The 19,667-nt window shown below is 36.6% G+C and overlaps 1 protein-coding gene across 1 annotated transcript; it reads right to left on the bottom strand.

Annotated features, from left to right (window-relative positions):
• Positions 1 to 4,240: 4,240 nt before the first annotated feature.
• Positions 4,241 to 4,737, bottom strand: LOC120601236 (60S ribosomal protein L21-like). The gene has a single exon (XM_039861030.1). It carries the CDS (start codon positions 4,715 to 4,717, stop codon positions 4,241 to 4,243), a length of 477 nt encoding a protein of 158 aa, XP_039716964.1. The 5' UTR covers positions 4,718 to 4,737.
• Between the last annotated feature and the right edge of the window lie 14,930 nt (positions 4,738 to 19,667).

Genomic DNA, 19,667 nt, shown 5'->3' with positions numbered 1-19,667 from the left:
AAACCTCATCTCTTGCAATAACTACTTCCATGGTCTCCCTACCACCAATCTCTCCCTCGCTCCATTATTCCACACTATTAACAGAATTATAGTCCAAACAAATCTGATATTACTCCCCAATTTAAAATCCCTGCTGACTTTCAATTTTCTACGTGAAAAAGTCAAATCTTAACAAGAAGCATTAATAAAAAGAGTATGTGCTTTGGAGTCCCAAAAATCTGCGTGTCAGTCCTATCTCCATCACTCATGAGTTTTGTGTCTTTAAGCAAGCGAGAAACTCTCTTGTGCCTCAGTTTCCTCAGTTGTACACTACTTTCAGAGTTGTGAGAAGTCAGTTAATAAATAAAGCATCCAGCAGGACCTGGAAAACAGTACGGGGTATGATGATAATAAACACTTATTATGAGACCTGTTCCTCTGACAGCTTCACAACTTCATGCTCCAGACACATTACATTTCTTACCCTTCATAGAAATCAACAAAACAAATAGTAATTAAACTGGGTGTGGAGGGAGTGGGGGATGCAAGGGAATTTTAGAGAGTGATGATAGAGTTTATCTATTTGTTATGTGGGTTTATCTATTTGTTAAAGCAACTATTAAAATAATAGAATAGAGGGTTACCTTTGAGAAAAGGAGAGGGTTGAGAAGTGTACTGGATTGGAGGTGCCAATTTTGGGGTTACTGGCCATTATGTAGATCTTGACCTCAATTATTATTACATATTTATTTGCTTCACAATTTGCTTTATAATTCAATATGCTGATAGTTGTTTTATGCACTTTATGAATGTGTACAATATTTCACAATAAAAACATTTTTTAAAGTAGCTGACCTACGTTTTAATGCCTCTGAACCATATCCGGCATAAAATTAGAAATGATACTGAACTGTTTGAAGCTCTGTGCCTTTGCACATGCTACTCCTCATGCTTGGAAATATTCCTCCCTTCCACCTGAAAAACTCTTACTAATCCTTCAAGATCCACTTCAGATTCACTTCTGTGAAACTAGTTCCTACAGACAAATAATTGCTCTATCTTCCTGCTCCTGTAGTACATCATTCTGATTAAATGTCTGACTCTCTCATTAGTCTAAATTCATCAAGAAACAGACCATAAATCATTTCTCTTTGTTCTGCCACCACCTAGCACACTATCTGGCACATAATAGGCAACATTAAAAGTTATTGGATGGGCTTAAATGAAAGAATTTTCCTTTTAATTGGGCTAAAGAAGAAATATTGACAACACTGATTCTTTGCAGTAAACTTGAGGAAAAATTTAGTGGGGAAAATCAATTTTAGTGGTTTGGTTTAGTTAGACCCTTGGCCTAATTGAATGCTTATTTTCAAAGTAGAGAACCATACAAGGACAATTAAAGAAACCACTATTGTATAGAATTAGTACACATGATTTTCTCGATGACCACCTTCTATAGCCTCAACAAAATTTCAGTAATTTATGTTGTCCCCACTTTCCAAATAAGACATATATATCAAAATAAAGTTAGTTTTAAGCTGCTTCCATGATACAGTGTACACTCTAAAGAAACACATCATGCTAACAGGGTCAGTATGTTTGGTTCTCTTTTCCCTTTCTGTTACTAGAAACAATTTCTAGGCAAATAGTAAGAACCAGGAGGAATAATAAAAAAAGATCCTTCTCAACCTATAAAACATAAAATCATATTCCTGGTTCTTTTGATAAAATCATTTCTTCTTTTAAGATATTATTTTCAAATTCAGTGATGTATATAAAATCGATTAGTCTCGATTTTATATACTGATGAGCTTACAAGCTAAAAGTAATCTACAAAGAATTATTACCCACTGGAAATTCAACCATTGGTATTCATTAAAATATCTGGCTTTCAGGTCTTTTGTTCCACCTCTAAACACTGAAATTCTAAATCTAAAGAAAGTAATGAGAATGAAGTTTTAAAGATCACTATTGTAATACTAATCAAGAGGTCAGTTGGTTTTTAGTTCTCTGATATTTTTCTTGACAAAACCTCAAGAGAAACAAAACTTCTAAACTGGGAAGAATTTAGAAATTTTTCACCTAGAATGATGTGAATACTTAAAAACATTAAGTTTAATTATCACTTCCTCTTGCAGTAATTCCTAATTTCCTAGGGCAGAATCTGTTGCTCAATTGACTAGGCTCTCATAGCATTTCACTAACTCTTTTATATAGCACTTCTTAAAACATTTTGAAAATTTTTTTCGTTCACTAAACTGTAACCTCATCCAGGAGAGGGACCCTGGTTTAAAAATTTTCATAATTCCACATTTAGTACTTGGCCTAACACATAAAAGAAACTCAGTAAATGTTAAATAAATGGAATATTGAATAAATTAATAAATTAATGTGTTTATATATGTATCAAGTTCAAGTTCCTACGTATACAGCAGGTGAAAGGCTAAACTAGACTTGAGAAATACACAACCATTCTCTATACTATCTCTCTCTCTCTTCAATGTCCCTTCATGCTACTTCTTGTATTACTTTATATTCCTTTGTCCATGTGGCAGGAAACACTGAAACAGCTTTATTTGTGACAAAATTAACACAAGTAAAACTGCAATCATTAGCTACAGTTAGTATCACTGTTTTCAGTGCCATTGTATGACAATTTCTTCATAGTAATTTTGGGGGAGATATCTAAATCTGGTATCACTCTCTTTTCTAAAATAAATGGCTTTATAAAGTGTGAGTCAAAGTTCGCTGTGTTTCTAATCATCTTATGGCTAAAAGAGACAGTATGCCAAACACTGTCAAGAATAGCAGTTCCATTTATGAAAACAAAGTTGCTTTACATTTCTCAGAAAAAAATTTTTAAGGAACAATTGCTATAGGATATTTTAAAATTCCCCCTTCAGTGGTAGTTCTCTTTTCTTAATCACTTATGAAACTGAGAACTATATACAATAAGGTGAGAGAGGATCTAATTGAAATCCCTCATTTTTAAATTGCAACCCAGCCAGATGAATGAAGAGTAAAACGATGCACAAGTTAACTAGATTAATAAAATGAATGTCTAAAGATCATTCAATTTAAGTGGTATATTTTATTTGGAAAACTTCTGAGTCATTTGTATCTCATCTAACTATCCCTTAGGATTTTACTTAAAGAAAACAAAGAATTCATGTCTTCTTGGAATTAAAAAAAGAGCCTACAGAAATATTTTATAGTGTACCTGTTCTTCCTTACATCATCCTTGTGTTAAAAAGAAGGGAGGGAGAGGAATCCAAGAAAAAATATAAAGAGGTGGCAAGAGGAAAAGTTAACTAAGTATTTGTTGAATCATTACTCTGAACCAGACACTTTAAATAGCTTTATATTAGCTTTCGTATGTTCCCTCAGCAGGGAGATGAAAGTAAGTACATATTCTCTCCCATTGCTATATGACCTAGGAAAGAATCGCTTTCCCCAATCTAAAATGCTCTAGCTCTGATACAAGAGAGACAAAAAAGTTGTTGCAGATTTATAAGAATTGTTACTACACTCCCAGGAAAACATGTCTGGGATACTCCTGGCCATTTACAAATACAGTATTGTGTAGGAGCATAGTTGTTGCACATAAACCACCTAAAATACTTGGTCTGTCTAGACATTACACTTTAAAAGAGATAGAAACAAAGAGAGGCACCTTCTCTGGGAGACTGACCAAGAAAGAAGAGATTTGGAATCATGTCTCATACATGGAGTGCTTGTACAAAATGGGGAAATTTCGCCTAGCCAGGGAAGACCTCAAATATACATGGGGGTGTCAGATAGGAGAGGAAGTATATGTGTTCTATATATCCATCTTTGCTGGGTGTGAGAAGCACAGGAAGACCAATTTCAATGTAATAAAGAATTTTCTAATCAAACTGTCCTAAAATGGAGTGGACGGCTCAGGAGGTGGTAAGCTCCCTCTTTGTTTGGATTCTTGGAAGAAATATTATAAAGGGTATTCAAACTTTAGATGGAATTTGAATTTTAAAGATAGCTTTGAAGTTATTTCCAGTCCTAACATCATGCAAAAATGACTGGTAATTGAACCAAAAGTTTATGCCTCTGAACTCATATAGTTTGAAACACAGTAACTCAGAACAAACTTTTCTCACATGAACCATGCAACAAGAAATCAGACTTTACTTGCCCCTCCTAATTCAAAGTCAGAATTTTACTCACTAGTTTCTTTCTTTTTTTTTCTTTTTAACAGTACAGGAGTCTTTAATTTTTTAAAGACTTATCATGCCATGAATTCATAGGCAATGGCTTCCCGCAGCTCAGACTCCTTTCCGCTGGCTCTCACACAGTGAGCTTCTCTGGGTGGAGCAGGCTGACGCTTCAGTTGAAGCCAGGTACCTTTCTCTTTGGCTTCCTTCATTTTCTGATCAGTTTCCTTCACACGTTTCAGGAAGCTGTCTTGGCTCTTCGAATGCTTAATATGCTCAATACGTGCAATAATGCTCTTGGCAAGAATCTTGCCCTTAACTTGTTTGTTTACAACAATGCCAATTGCATGCTGGGTGACACTGTAGACTCTTCCAGTTTTGTCATGGTGACATTGGTGGGGCTTTCCTTTTTTAACAGTGCCCATTCCCTTTATGTTCCTTGATTTCCTGTAGATTTGCATGTATTTGGCCAAAGGAACAGCTCCATGTTTTCTAAAAGGCCTAGAGAACACATAGCAGGTGCCTCTCCTCTTTCCCTTTGTGTTGGTCATTTTGGCAAATTACTGGAAGATGGAAGTTCTGGCCTGAATGGAAGCAACTCACTGGTTTCTTTCATAAACTAAGATACAAACCAACAATTTGACCTTTTTATGGCAATATGAGGATCAGGCATCATTAATTTATCCTTTATAAATACCAACTATGGAATTAGAATATTTTGATTAATGCATGTAACAGATATTTATTGAGCACCTACTTTATACCAGTAACAATGCTCAGGGTTGGGATGGGAGATATAATGATGAACAAAAAAACATGAAGTTTACAGTCTAGTACAACTGCTATCTCCCTAGAGATTACATGAAGTCTTGTTTTCTTGCATATGCCTTCATTAATTTACTCCCTGATTAAAAATGCCAAAATAACAACAAAAAAATTTCTTCTATTAAATGTTCAGCTGAAAAAATCATGATTATCAACTTAGAAGGACTCAATTTACATAATTTGAGAAACCATCTGTCTACCAAAAATATATTACTGCATATACTTTTGAAGTTAGTACAGATATACATAATATATAAGAATGTTCATTGCTAAAATTTATATAGATAAATGAATTTGCATAAAACATGATTCATTAAAAGAATACAATTACTTGAATAATCAAAAATCATGTATGAAAATTAATTAGTTAACTTTTTGCAGTTATCAAGTATCACAGTCTAGTACAGCATTTGAAAACTATTTGGTTGGTAGGGCTAGTTCTTACATACCACAATAGTTTTGTTTGCTACAAAATTAAACTTACAGTTGACCTCTATAGAAGTTTGGTAGTAGGATTAGGTTAGGAGCTAGGAGAAACTTTAAGAATTAAGTTATGTGATTTAGTTGACTAATGTGACCAAGAATGATATATTGAAAATTCTTAAGAGAGAGTCTATGAAGCCTTAAGTTGCTGCCATATACAAAGCCATATTATAAGGAGATGAATTCCTATATTCTTGCAGGCCTGTTCAGAATTTTTTGTAGGTTAAACAACTGACTTCATAATTGTAGTTGATTAAACCAGTCATCATTTCATGAGTCTGGCACAGAGTAGCACTCAATGAACATTTTTGAATGAATGAACAAATGGGCAGAAGTAGAAGTACACTCAGAAGTGGCATAATGAGGATTAAAGAGAAAGTGATTCACTCATTAACTCAGTTCAATAATATTTTCTGATCTCTGTAAATAGATCAGGCACTCTGTGTCAGATACGATTTCAAGTTAGATATAAGCAAAACCAGATGTGATTGTACCACCTCTCAGGGAGTTTACGGTCTAATTGAAAAGACAGATAGTGATAAAAAAATCACTCATTAAAATGCAAATGTAATAAGTATAATATTGTAAGTGGTATATAAGAGATATGGTACTATGAGAGGGCATAATAGAGGGATTCGACCTTGTCAGGGAGGTCAGGGAAGGATTGCTGAAGAAAATAACAAAGAATTACCCAGATGAAGTGAGGTTAAAAGAGCGTCCCAGGCAAAGGGTCTGGCAAATGCGAATGTCTTATAGAAGAATGAAGGCTAGTGTTCCTTTGCACAGGAGACATGGTGTGAAACGAGGTCGGAACAACCCTCGTAGGCCATTCGTAGAGGGCCTTTAAGAGCAAAGTAAAAGCATCCGAGTATGTAGCAAGATTATAGATTTAATCAATACATTCAGATGTGGACATAAAACATGATGACATTATGCTATGTGTGTGTATATGTATATATGTTTTTAAATGAGATGGCATTGATATTATATAACTGATATAATAAATCACTCTGTCAGAATGAACAATTCAGTGGGTTTTAGTATATTTACAGAGTTGTGCAACCATCACCACTATCTCTTCTCAGAACCATTTCATCATCCCAAAAAGAAATTCCATACTCATTAGCAGTTACTCTCTATTCCCCTCTCCCCGCCACATCCCCAGTCTCTGGCAACCATTAATCTACTTCGTTTCTGTGAATAGGCCTATTCCGGATGCTACATATAAACGGAATCATATAACATGTGGTCCTTTGCGTCTGACTTCTTTCACTTAACATAACATTTCCAAGGTTCATCCACGTTGTAGCATGTATAAGTACTTCATTCCTTTTGATTGCCAAATATTTCATCGTATGGATACATCATCTTTTATTTATCTATTAATCAGTTGATAGACATTTGGGTAGTTTCTATATTTTCACTATTATGAATAGGTTGCCATAGACATTTGCGTGCAAGTTCTTATGTGGACACATACCTCTTGGGTACGTACCTAGGAGTGGAATTGCTTGGGTCATAAAGATGTTCTGCTAGTGTTTGCTATTAACATCTGGCATGTTTTTCACTCTGGTCAGAGCTCAATAGTGCCCCCTTGGTCACTGCTCAGCCTCTCCTGGGATCATGCTTGCATCTATGTGTTTGCTACATATTCCTTTCAGTCCCTGGTAAACTATCCACAGTAGGCCAGCGAGCTCTAATCCCAGTATCCAGGCTGCATGGGAACCGAGGGAGAATCACAAATGCAAACTAAACCTGTCTCTGACTGAGCACACCACGGCACACCTTCAACTACACTACACCCTCCCACAACTGGGTGTAAGACTGCCCTGCGCTGCAGGTTCCTCCCAGCATCCCAACCCGTGAGTGGAGGAATAAATTTGTCCATTCTCGGTGTTCCTCCCAACTTACCAAATACACCTGCCCAGAGTGGGTGAGGCTAGAAGGCCAGCATGTCTCATCTCCCCTCAGTTTCAGGACTTCGGAATAAAGAGACAAGAATTTGTCCAAAAATTTTCCCACACTCATTTCTGTCTCCGCCCTTCTAAGTCCACCAAAATGAGTAGACTTTATTTTACTTCCTCCACAGTTCAGTGATTCTTACTAGAGGATGTTCCAGAACTCTGTAGAGGTATTATTAGTTGTCACGATTATTGGGAAGTGCAGCTAGCAAGACTGAGCAAGACTGAGAATACCAGATGTCTCACCCTGTACATTTACCTGAGTTTTTAAAATAACAGCTTTATTGAGACATTTACCTGAGTTTTTAAAATAACAGCTTTATTGAGATAAAATTTACATGCTATGAAATTCACCTGTTTAAAGTATTCTTCAATGTTTAATAGCATATTCAGAATTGTGCAACCATCACCACAAACAATCTTAGAACATTTCATCACCCCCAAAAGAAATCCTGCACCCATTAGCAATCACCACCCCACATTTCACCGCAACTCCGTAACCCTAGGCAACCACAAAGCTACTTTCTGTCTCTATAGATTTGCCTATTCTGAATATTGTGTATAACTGCACATACATAGCACGTGGTCCTTTGTATCCAACTTGTTTCACTTAGCATAACGCTTTCAAGGTTCATCCACATTGTGGCATGAATCAGCACTTCATTTCTTTTCATTGACAAATAATGGTGCTGTATGGATAAACCACATTTTATTAAGTATTCATCAGTTAATGGACATTTGGGTTGTTTCCACTTTGGGCTACTATAAATAGTGTTGATAGAAGATTCATATACAAGTTTTTGTGCAGACTTAGGTTTTTGTTTCTCTTAGGTACATGCCCAGGAGTGTGATTACTGGATCATACTTTAACTTTATGCTTAACTTTTTGAGGAAATGCAGACTGTTTTTCAAAATAGCTGCACCATTTTATAATCCTACCAGCCATGAATAAAGGTTACAATTCCTCCACATTCTTGCTAATACTTGTTATTGCCTGTCTATTTTATTATAACCATCCTTGTTAAGCGGTATCTCATTGTGGTTTTGGTTTGCATTTCTCTAAAAGCTAATGATGTTGAGCCTCTTTTCACGAGTTTATTGACAATTCGTATATCTTTTTTGAAGAAATATCATGTATAACTTTAGAATGTCCTCTAGACTTTCATAAAGATGAAAAAAATGCTTATAATTATCTGAGCCTAGACTCTAACTCCTGTTTACATATAATCATGAAGAATTTTTGCACGGTTTTAATTTATGGTGAATTTAAGGAATGCAGCTGCCATGTAAATTGAGTGTCCATTATACCTTGTTCATTTGGAAGCTTAGCAAGATTTGTTCATTATTCTAGAACACATCATAGTGGCCGTGCCCCCATGGTATTTGAACTGCTGGTGCAACATGTCTTTCTATTTCAGTCTGTGTTTGTTGCTGTGACATAAAAATATGAACCCAAAGGAATTTAAGATTCTTTCAACAGTCTCAATGACAGAGATCTCATTGAATATTAACAATAAGTGTTGTTTTTAAATATTTTGTCATTTCTAACATATATTTTAATGTTGTATATTATAGTGTTATCTCTGCTGTGAAAATTGCATCTTAAAATTATGTAATTTGTAATGGGCTATTGTTTTTTCAGTCTTACTTTGATTCTGTTTCAAGAAGCCTGTGAAACAACCCTCTTCATAGATTCTTCTGATAGGATATTATTTTCCAATCTGCTTCCTTCCTCTTTGTCTATCTAAAAATATCGTATCCAAGGTCTTTTCACCTTTTAAAAAATAGTTTTATTTTTCAATTACAGTTGACATGCCACATTATTTTAGTTTCAGGTGTCCAACATAGTGATTAGACTTTTATATAACTTACGATCATCCCAATAAATCCAATACACCATACATAGTTATTTCAATACAACATCCTATACTCCATGTCCCCATGACTATTTGTAACTACCATTTTGTAGCACTTAATCTAAAGTCGTTTTAAATACCCAAGATTGGAAGCAATAGGATTTTGAGACAGGAGATACGTAGTGTGTGTGTGTGTGTGTGTGTGTGTGTGTGTGTGTGTGCGCGCGCGCGCGCGCGCACATGAGCGAGAGAGGGAGAGAGAGAGACTGACTTCATCACTGCGTGTTGTCATAATAAAGGGAATTATCCTACACTATACTAACAATAAGATCAAACTCATTTGTACAAACATCGTACTTCCTCATTTTCTCCATTTCACTGTCTGTAATTTGTCCTGGCTGTTATCCACACGTCAGTTATCATTATTCTCTCTTTCTCTTATCATATACAAATAAGTCTGATCTAGTATTATATATCCTAATTCTAGTTTATATTTTTATTTCCACTTGTACTTCTGCTCTTTCATTTTCATGTATTTCTTGTACAGATAAGTTTTTTACTTCTCTTAAATTCAAACTTTCTCGTTATAACCAGACCCAAGCATCTGACTCCTTCATTATATCTTCTAGTCTGGACATGACCAGGCATTTACACTTTGAAAAACTTATTATTTTATTATAAATTACTTTCATTTTATTTCTCCTTTATATTAGACTTAGATCCTTACATGGATTTTCTGGAATATATGTGGAGATAATTTATATTATCTATGACTTTCATTTCAGGATAATAAGAGGCATTATAAAACATTAGCTATGAAAACAAGACATTAGATCTGAGAGGGCTGAGAACCATGGCTCTAGGTCATATCCTCACCCACTACAGGACAGCAAGCTCATGGCCTGGCTATAATAAGAGGAAGAGGTATCTTCTCTACACGAAGGCAGGCACTATGATCTCAGGTGAGAAGGGTTGCTTCTTAATGTATTAAAGGAATTAGATAATAATCTCTAAGCCAAGCCTGGTTTCAAGATTAAAGAAGTTAGGTAACTTCTCTCTCAACCCCAGAGCAGTAAGCCTCGAGGCTCAGCTTCAAATGTGGAAGACGATAAAACTCATGATTTAAGGGACAAATTAAAATGTGTTATTTTAATTATTCTAACGATAAACATTTTAAGCAGGGTAGGGGGTAACATAATCATGTTTGGGTTCTACAAACTCCAGCTGCTATGCAGGTAATTGACTGTGAGAGGCTCAAGTATTGACTCAAGAGAAACACAACAGTCTTTCTGGTCTTCTCTGAAATCTAATGCTAATGTGACCAGTATTCCTCCATGCTCCCTTATGGTGCCAGGTACCATTAAATTAATCTTTTATCGCTAAAAGTCACCTGGGACCTTAAAAGACTAACAGCATAATAGTATAATTTACAAAGACATGAAACATATAATTGGTTTAATGATCTTAAGAATCCAATTCCTTTATGTATGAATTTTATGTATTGATTACCTTTAAGTTAAATAGTCTGTGTCCTTACAGCTTCTAGCTAATAAAGGCAGATCTTGGAATCAAAGTCCAGTTGCTGCTGCATGAGTAGGAAAATACGGAGGCTTTATGCATTACTGCTTTCTCAATCTGAATCCTCCCATTTTATTTTAGTTTCAATATATGATTTTAAAAAGTTGAATTAGATCCAATATTAAGATATCTCCTATAATTATCACATGGTATTAGCAATGAAAGTCACATTGATCCATATGAATAGTTTAATGAGCATTGTATTATTTATCCAACCACCAATATGGCTATGACATTCCAGACTGGAGAGAAATAGAGTCATCAACTGCCTCAAATTATTTTGGAGAGGAGGTGGGTATAAACTGTATAGGATGGAATATCTAAGTCAAGATGGCCAACAAGAAGACATTCCTGAGAAGGATCATAGAATCTTTTTATAAGAAATATTCAAGAAGAAAAAATACATCTATCTATTGGAAATAAACAGAGAGAAGAACGAATGTAATAGATTCCTTTGTCCCTTTCAGACAGAGGGTTCTGTGATTCATTAAGAAATGTAAATATGACATATTACTGAATTATACACTTGAAACCTATATAATTTTATTAACCAATGTCACCCAATAAATTTAATTTTAAAAAAAAGAAATGTAAATAAAATCATTTAAGACTTTTTGGGTCACTTGCTACCTGATTACTTGATTGAAATTGATGGTTTACTCAGTACATCTTAGTAACACATGCGTTCTGTTGCTTTTCTCTTGTTTAACCGTCACTTCTTAATACATTGGAGAATCTTTATGATATATGACTTTTTAATCATGCAGATTCAGCAATCATTGTGCTTACTGTATTAATTTTCTAAGGCTGCCATACAAATACCACACACTCAGTGGCTTTAACAACAGAAATTTATTATCTCATGGTTCTGGAGGCTAGAAGTATAAAATAAAGGTGTCAGCAGGACCAAGTTCACTCTGAGAACACTAGGGAAGGATCTGTTTCAGGTAGTTCTTTGGCTCATGGAAGCAGAACAATCTTCACATGTATTCTCCCTGTGTGTGTGTCTCTGTGTTCAAATTTCCCCTTTTTATATAGAACACCAGTCATAGGGACCCACCCTACTCCACCCAGTAGGATCTCAACCAATTATTTCACGACAAATTTATTTCTAAAGAAGGTCACATTCTGAGGTACTAGGGGTTAAGACTTTGGCATATAAATTGGGGGCAGGGGACACATTGAACCCATAACATTTACCTTTTTGGTTATAGCAATAATGCTTTGCCTATGAAATTATAGCTGTAGGAAAGGAAGTAAAATAGTGGTTTTGAATAGTGGTAAGGCAACCATGATTTCTAGTTTCAATTTCTAAGTACCCTGCTTACTTCTCTTCTTGATGTTAAGGAAGGAAAATACTAGAAGTCTTGGAAAATTCTAAGTGTCCATAAGTCACTCTGAGTGTTTTTTTCATGAGAAACAGTAGCAATAGAGATACAACTACTTGTCAGAGAAAAACATGCAAAATTATCAGCAAATCTTCAAAGTGTCAAGAAATTGCTACTTTTAGATTTGATCATATAAAACACTGCTGATATACACTATACCTCAGCTTTCTGCTGCCATTTTCCTCGAGGTTAAGAATCTTCAAAGCAATATCCAATCCAAGCAAAATTATGAAGTAAAGGAGAACTGCTTTTTGGGCTATTCCCTTTGTCTTCCTTCTCATGCTTCCTCCCCTTGCACAGCCTCCCTCAGCCACTTCACTATGTGCAAATGCCTTTCCTGGCCAGAATCCTCTGGGGTCCTGTAGACATTCTGCCTGGGCCTGCGAATCTTGCTGTTTGATTCATCCTGCCGCTGCCACTCAGGATTTGTTATTATGAATTAACCTGCAGAAATCTGCTAGTTCTAGATTTCCTCCTGATCAGACTCTAAGTCTTTTATCACAATTTGCAAAACTAATGAATTTTATCCATGATAATGTGGTACGGGGAGACAGATAAAGTGATCTTTCCATCCTTTCTCGGTAAACCTATGTTGAAAAGAAAACAAGACTATGGAAAGAATGGTAGATTCCTCTTCTGTATAATTAAGTATAGTGGCTTTCATTGGGACTCTCAGTCAGAGATAGCTACATAATTTGCAGGGTCTAGTGCAAAATGAAAATGCAAGTTCCCAACCTACAGGGGACAGGCAACCCCCAAAGGACTGTAACCTTCACACCAATAAACACTCAGTACCTGGACTGAGAAGTTCAAGAGGGCCCCTCCGAGTCATCTGACAAATGTGTGATAGTAATTCTGACCCTCCTTGCATGTGAACCCAGGCTGCCACGAAGGGCAGAAGGGCCCAACAGAATGCAAATTTCCCTCTCTGCGGAGGTGACCTGGTTACTGGGCCAGACAGAGGGTGGCAGTGGTCATGGGGTGAGAGTGGGGATGAGGAAGCAAGATGGGCCCAGAGCACCAAGGGGCAGAGAGCAGCCAAGAACCTGTCTAGGGGAGGTGGAGGGAAGGGGAGCAGTGGCAAGCAGCACTACCTGTGAGCCAAGGCTCCAAGTCCCCAGCCAATGCTCCATTGTCCCAACAGACTTCGCTTACAAAACACAACTTTGAAGATAAAATTGGTTTTAAGACAGTAGCCACAGAGCATCAAATCCGAAACACAGTGGCTCCGTAGAAAAGGGAGCAATATTTTCATGCAAGATCTTTGTATTGGTCCTTCAATCACATGTCACTGTAAGGACACCAAAACAGTGCAAACAGTACAGGCTTTGGCGCTAGAAGATCCAGATTTGTGTCCTGAGTTTCTAACTTATTAACTAAATGATAATATCATTAAACTTTTCAGAACCATGCTTTTATAATTTACGATGGTATTATATAAGATTGTATCCAAGGGTTATATTAAATAAGGTTAGTTGTGGCAGAGACTACAAGCTAGCCACCAAAATCCTTCACTCCATCTTTGGGTACATAGCTAGATTACTTTGATATTGTAGTAATTAGACCCACTGCTAGGTCTCATTGCCTAATGCACTAAAAAAAGTATGTGTATTACCGTATTACAAATTAGCTCTTTTAATCTTTAATAGCTTTATTTCAAAATAATTTTCATTACAGAATCTTAAATATTTCATTTTATGCATTTGTAAACATTATTTCAAGAAGAAAGTTTAGAGGCTCCACCAGACTGCCTAAGTGGCCCATGACACAAAAAGTTTAGGGTCCCTGGGAGGATTATGGTGAGAAAAAAAAATCTAGACACAAAAGGCTATTGACTGTGTGACTCCATCTACATGACGTTCTGGAAGAGGCAAACTCATGGGTACAGAAATCAGTGGGGGAGGGAAGGAGATTGACTACAAAGGAGCACAAGCATCCTTGTTAGGAGTGAGGGAAATGTTCTATATCTCAAATGTGACGGTGGTTGGAAAACTGTATATATTTGTCAAAACTAATTGACCTGTGAACCTAAAAAAGGAGAATTTCACTATACATGAATTATACCTGAATAAACCTGACTTTAAAAAAAAAACAAAAACACACACCTCTGCTAGGGGATAACAGAATCACAGATGAAAGGAACCTACATGACAATGTGAAGGAGAGTCATCCACTGAACGACTGCCCGGGGCTGTTATGTCAAAGAGAAATAAACTTTGGTTGTGTTGGGCCCAGGCTTTGGTTCATTTGTTACTATGGCTTAGCCTACTCTAACACATTTAGTAAAAGTATTTTGTAACCTGTAAAACATAACACAAATGTTGGAATGAGAATATTCATGTTCAAGTCCTGATGCTGTTCCTTCAGAAGTTCACATAATTTGAACAACCATTTAACTTCTCTGAACTTCAATTTCTCATCCATGAAATGGATGGAATTGATAATACACTTTGTGCAATATGCTGTGAAGATGAGAGACCATATAAATCTTAGCCTAGAGTACACAGCGAATGAAGAACTGTTCTTTAAGTAATCACATACTCTGATGGTGTTTGGAGCATTACCTAATGCATTGGTAGTAATTAAAATGTAGTATTACACTTTCCTTAGCAAAACTATTTCTTGAGATGTAGTCCCCCTTCTTTATCAAGTGATTTTCATATCTCATAATTAGATGGAATGTTCAAGACCATCTAATCCACCCTTTTCATTTTCTATTACTGCTTGGAAGAACAAAGCTATAGTATGACTTCAGATTCTGAGTGACAGAATTGGCAACTAAGACCCAGAGCTAAAAGAAAATCTCCACAATCTGAGCCAAGGCCATAGTTTCAAGGGCAAGCTACCATCCCACGGGGCTTGTGGAGAGCTGCCATTCTGGAAGAATGAAGGAGGGAAAAAGTGGAAGAGAAAAGGTCACAATTTGGAAGGCTATAATTTTGTTGAAATGAGGTTATTCTTGTCCTTTACCTCCAGAAAGCCAAAGAAAGGCAATCAGAAAGATTGAGGATTCCCAAACTTTCTCTCTCAATTAACCTGGGGGATAGCATAATCTTATCTAAGAGTAGATCAGGGGCTGGATTAGCCAAGTGCTTGATGCTCCTTCAAAGAATGATGATAGATTTGAGAGGTTTGTCTGGAAAAGGCAACTTGAATTTCCACCATGTGGAGAAACAAGGATTTTTGAGTGTCTGTGGGTCAAGATGACACTGCTGAAGGAGTCTGAGCCTGAGCCATCCTGCTTTTACTGCAATAAAGAAATACTCAATGGTTGATGGGACCCCATGTGAAGTGGACCACCTATGGCAGGGGCTGTGGCCATGGTAACTGAAGTCCAGGCCAGATCTCTCATGCTAAGGACTGTGCAAAGAGGAGGTCCCTGTTAGAACCCTTCAAAGAATCAACCGATACATCTCAGAGAGAATCAGCATTTGTTGCCACTACTAAGTGTGAATATATAAACACCAGTCACAATCAATAGAGCAGTGACTGCTACTTCGCTATGAGCCATTCTATAAGACCTCTGCCTATACCTTTCCTGCTTGCCTCCCACTCAGCACCATAGGGGAAGCAGTGAGAAGGGAGGGGTGAGGGAAGCTGCCTCAGAGAATGTTCACTTTATGTTCTTTTCCCAGTCCAGTCAGCCAGGTCACAAACCACTGCTCCAGTTCCCACCACCATCACCACCACTGTCACCACCACCACCAGTAACCACCACCATTCTCCGTACCACCAACACTGCCATCACCACCACCATCACTCCCACCCCACACTGACCACCACCACCACCATCACGGCCAGTACCAAAGGTCCCACCTATACGGGCAGGGGTATGAGTAGAGATTTGCACAAATATGAGTTTAATACTGGGAAGTAAACAGTACTGGGTCTTAAAACATGGTTGAAGACTGTTTTAAGAACTGTGTATTTTCAAAATTGTAGAATTGCACTACAGTGTCTCATAGGAGCCCATTACTCAAGAAGCAGAGCCTAACTCGAGATAGCGAAATCATTTCATGTTTATACCCATAATGAATTGAGACCTTTCGATAGAATGAATAATAAATTGATATTCATTGAGCACCAAGTACATCCCAAACATTAAGTCTGGCACTTATTTATACATGATCCCTTTCACACCTAGGAGGACTTCCTTGATGAAATAACTCCCAAGCCAAGGCAAGCTGATACATTCTTTCCAACTCCTTTGGCAAAAAATATTGGTTTGTCAGTAGACTATATTTAAATATATCTTAACAAGTATACTTACTTGTTGGGCAATCGTTAGTGTGTCATGAATTAAAAGCATGAGGCAGAAACAAGAGGTCCAGTGGATCTCAGAGCTTTGCCCGGCAATGAAGGCATTGACTTGTTGGTTAATGGATGCCCACATAGCAGAAAACATGGAAAATGAAAATTGTTTCTTGCTACCATGCATTTAATTTGTGGATGATCAGTATTCATTTGCAGAAAGTGAGGCATACAGTTCTGAGACATACATCAGTACGAAAAAAAACAAAGTCACAACCAATAACAATGTTGAAAAGCCAGCTTTTTTGGAGTCATGCCAGTAATTCTTAGACAGCAAGGCATAATTAGGGAAATCTGATAGCATTTAAAACATATGTTCTAATGTCAAATAGTGTTACGAGAATTATTTCGTTTTACATTACTGATGTCACTGCTTTTTTCTGGGTTTTGGTAGTGATGATGGCGGTGGTGTTTTTGGTTTCTTTAGTTTTTTGGTTTTGGCTAGCCAAAGGTTCACCATGAAATGACTCACCAAAACAGAAACTGAAAACCCAGAATCAAAGATAACTTCATTATAATTCTTTGTCAAATCCAGTAGGAGAAAAAAAAGACCAAATTGCATGCTTAGCCACTGTTATGGACTGAAATATGTCCCCTCAAAATTCATGTTAGAGTCCTTACCCCCTCATATCTCAGAATGTAACTGTATTTGGAGACAGTGTCTTTCAAGAGGTAATTAAGTTATAATAAAGTCATTAGGGTGGACCCTAATCCAATATGACTGGTTTCCTTATAAGAAGAGAAAATACAAACACACAGGGAGAAAAAAATCATATGAAGACACAGCGAGAATGAACTTGAACTACCAATGGGTTTAAAAAAATGAAAAACACCAAAAAACAAAAACAACAATAACATAAAAGACACAGGAAAAAGACAACCATCTATAAGACAAAGAGAGACGCCTCAGAAGACATCAATCCTACTGACATCTTGTCCTGGACTTATGGCCTCCAGGACTACAAGAAAATAAATTTCTGTTGTTTAAGCCACCAGTCTACAATTCTTTGTTATGGTAGCCCCAGCAAACTAATACAGCCACCATCACTATTGTCAACTATATGTTCCACTGAAAATCATATAACTGTAGAGCTGGAAAGTGTCTAAGCACCAATCATTCAGTCCAACCCTATCATTTTATGTATTGCAATAATAACTAGCAGTATTGAGTGTGATGCATACATATTCTAATATTTACATGAAGTCTGCTCTGAGTGTTTATTACTATCCTAATTTTACAGATTCCCAGAGCCAGTGAGTACCAGAAACTGGGATTCAAAGCCAAGTCTGCTTGACACCAAAGTCCTGAATTCTTGAACACTACACTGGAAGGAGTTAAACGAATTTCCTCAAGTTAACAACTGAGTCACAGAAGAACAAGAGACGCAATGAAGGTCACCTGACTCCCAAGCCCATATCCCGACTCAATTACTATAAAGGCATTTTGAAATACAAAGCTTTATAGTGTTCACACACTGCTGCGGGGCTGCCTGATAAAATTCTGAGACCCACTGGAAGTCTCATTCCTGTCTCATGCTCTGCATGTATTTTATAAATCACCAGAGAATTTGAGTCCTTTAGGAAATGTGTGAGGCTTCTGGACGAGGAACATCTGTGACAGTGGCTGGAGAGTGGAGGGGAAGAGCCTGTGCTGGTAAGGTTTAGGGTTTGAAGAGGAAAACTAGCAAGGGTTTAAAACATGAGAAACCGAAGTTTTCACCATACACACAGGTTCATAAGCAGACACACATCCTAAATGTTTTTTCAGACAATCTGCACATAAATAGGAAATGCTGGGGTTTAAGAGGTTTTCTTTTGAAGGAATTCATCCATTACAGATGATTTTATTCTCATCTTTATATATTTATATTAGTATTTTCTCTTAGGCCTAGAGAACTTTAGGTTGAAATCCTATAGTTTATACTTGAGCCTGTTCCTGACGTTCTCATTGGAATCAAACTACAAATCTCACTTCAAAAATCCTAACTAAAACCTAGGGCTCATTGTTGCAGTGTGAAATATACCAAATGGAACGCTAAATTGTGAACATAAAACTGTTTTTGCAGTGTTAGGGGAAACTGCCTCTTCTAAGCTGTGTTCATGTAAGTATGCCCTGTACCAGTGGTTCCCAAAGTGTGGTCCCCAGACCAGCAGCACTAACATCACCTGGGGTGGGGCTTGTTAGAAATGCAAAGTCTCAAGATCCACCCCAGACATAATGTGGAATCAGAAATTCGGCAATGTGTGTTTTAATAAGCCCTCCAGGTCATTCTGAGGCATACATGTGTTTTAGAAGCTCTGTTCTATGATTAATATTTTTAAGTTTTTGAGAAAGTCTTTAAATATTAAACTCTAAAATCTTTAATTTAATGATTTAAAAGGGAGAGTTGTCAGAATGATCCAAACCAATTATTAAATCATGTTCTGTCAAAGACTCAATACCACCTATTGAGGTGATCTCTGTATATTTGCTTCTTGAGTCCCTGTCAATACCTGGAGTCTATGAGCACTAGGAAACAACAATCTCCTGATTGAATAATTGTATAATTACAAATAATTGGCACTTTAATTTTTTCAAAGTTTTGATTTTTCATTCTATAAAAAAAGTGTCATTCCTATGAAAATATCCTTCTGATGCATAACCTGTTCCATTTAGCATTTTAAAATCCAAATAAGAAAGATACTAAAATGTTAACAGTGGTTATCTCTGGGCAGAGAAATTATGAATTTTATTCTCATCTTTATGTATTTGTATTGATATTTTCTCTTAAAACAATTAAGGAAAAGTTAGATATGCATAAGAGGTGTTAGTAAACCCAAGAGAAATCTATCATTCATAATGACTGCAGCCAGATCCACTATTTATAGGTAAAAAAAGTTATCCTATAAATTAACATAGAATGCATTTTCAATAAACAAGATTGAACAGAGACTTTTGTCCCCGTTCCTTTTCTTCTTTTCCTTCTAATATGTCACAGATGGACTGACTATATTATTTGGGAATGAGACAGGAATTATTCTAGAAAAGAAGTGCAAATAGATTTAGTCTAATCGTAACAGAGTTTTTTTGTTTTTTTTTTAATGTTGAAATGTGTCCTG

The sequence above is a fragment of the Pteropus medius genome, unplaced genomic scaffold (assembly GCF_902729225.1).
Source record: "Pteropus medius unplaced genomic scaffold, Ma_sr-lr_union100, whole genome shotgun sequence".
NCBI lineage: Eukaryota > Metazoa > Chordata > Mammalia > Chiroptera > Pteropodidae > Pteropus > Pteropus medius.
The sequence above is the reverse complement of the archived record's forward strand: the minus strand, read 5'-3'. Positions and strand labels throughout refer to the sequence as shown.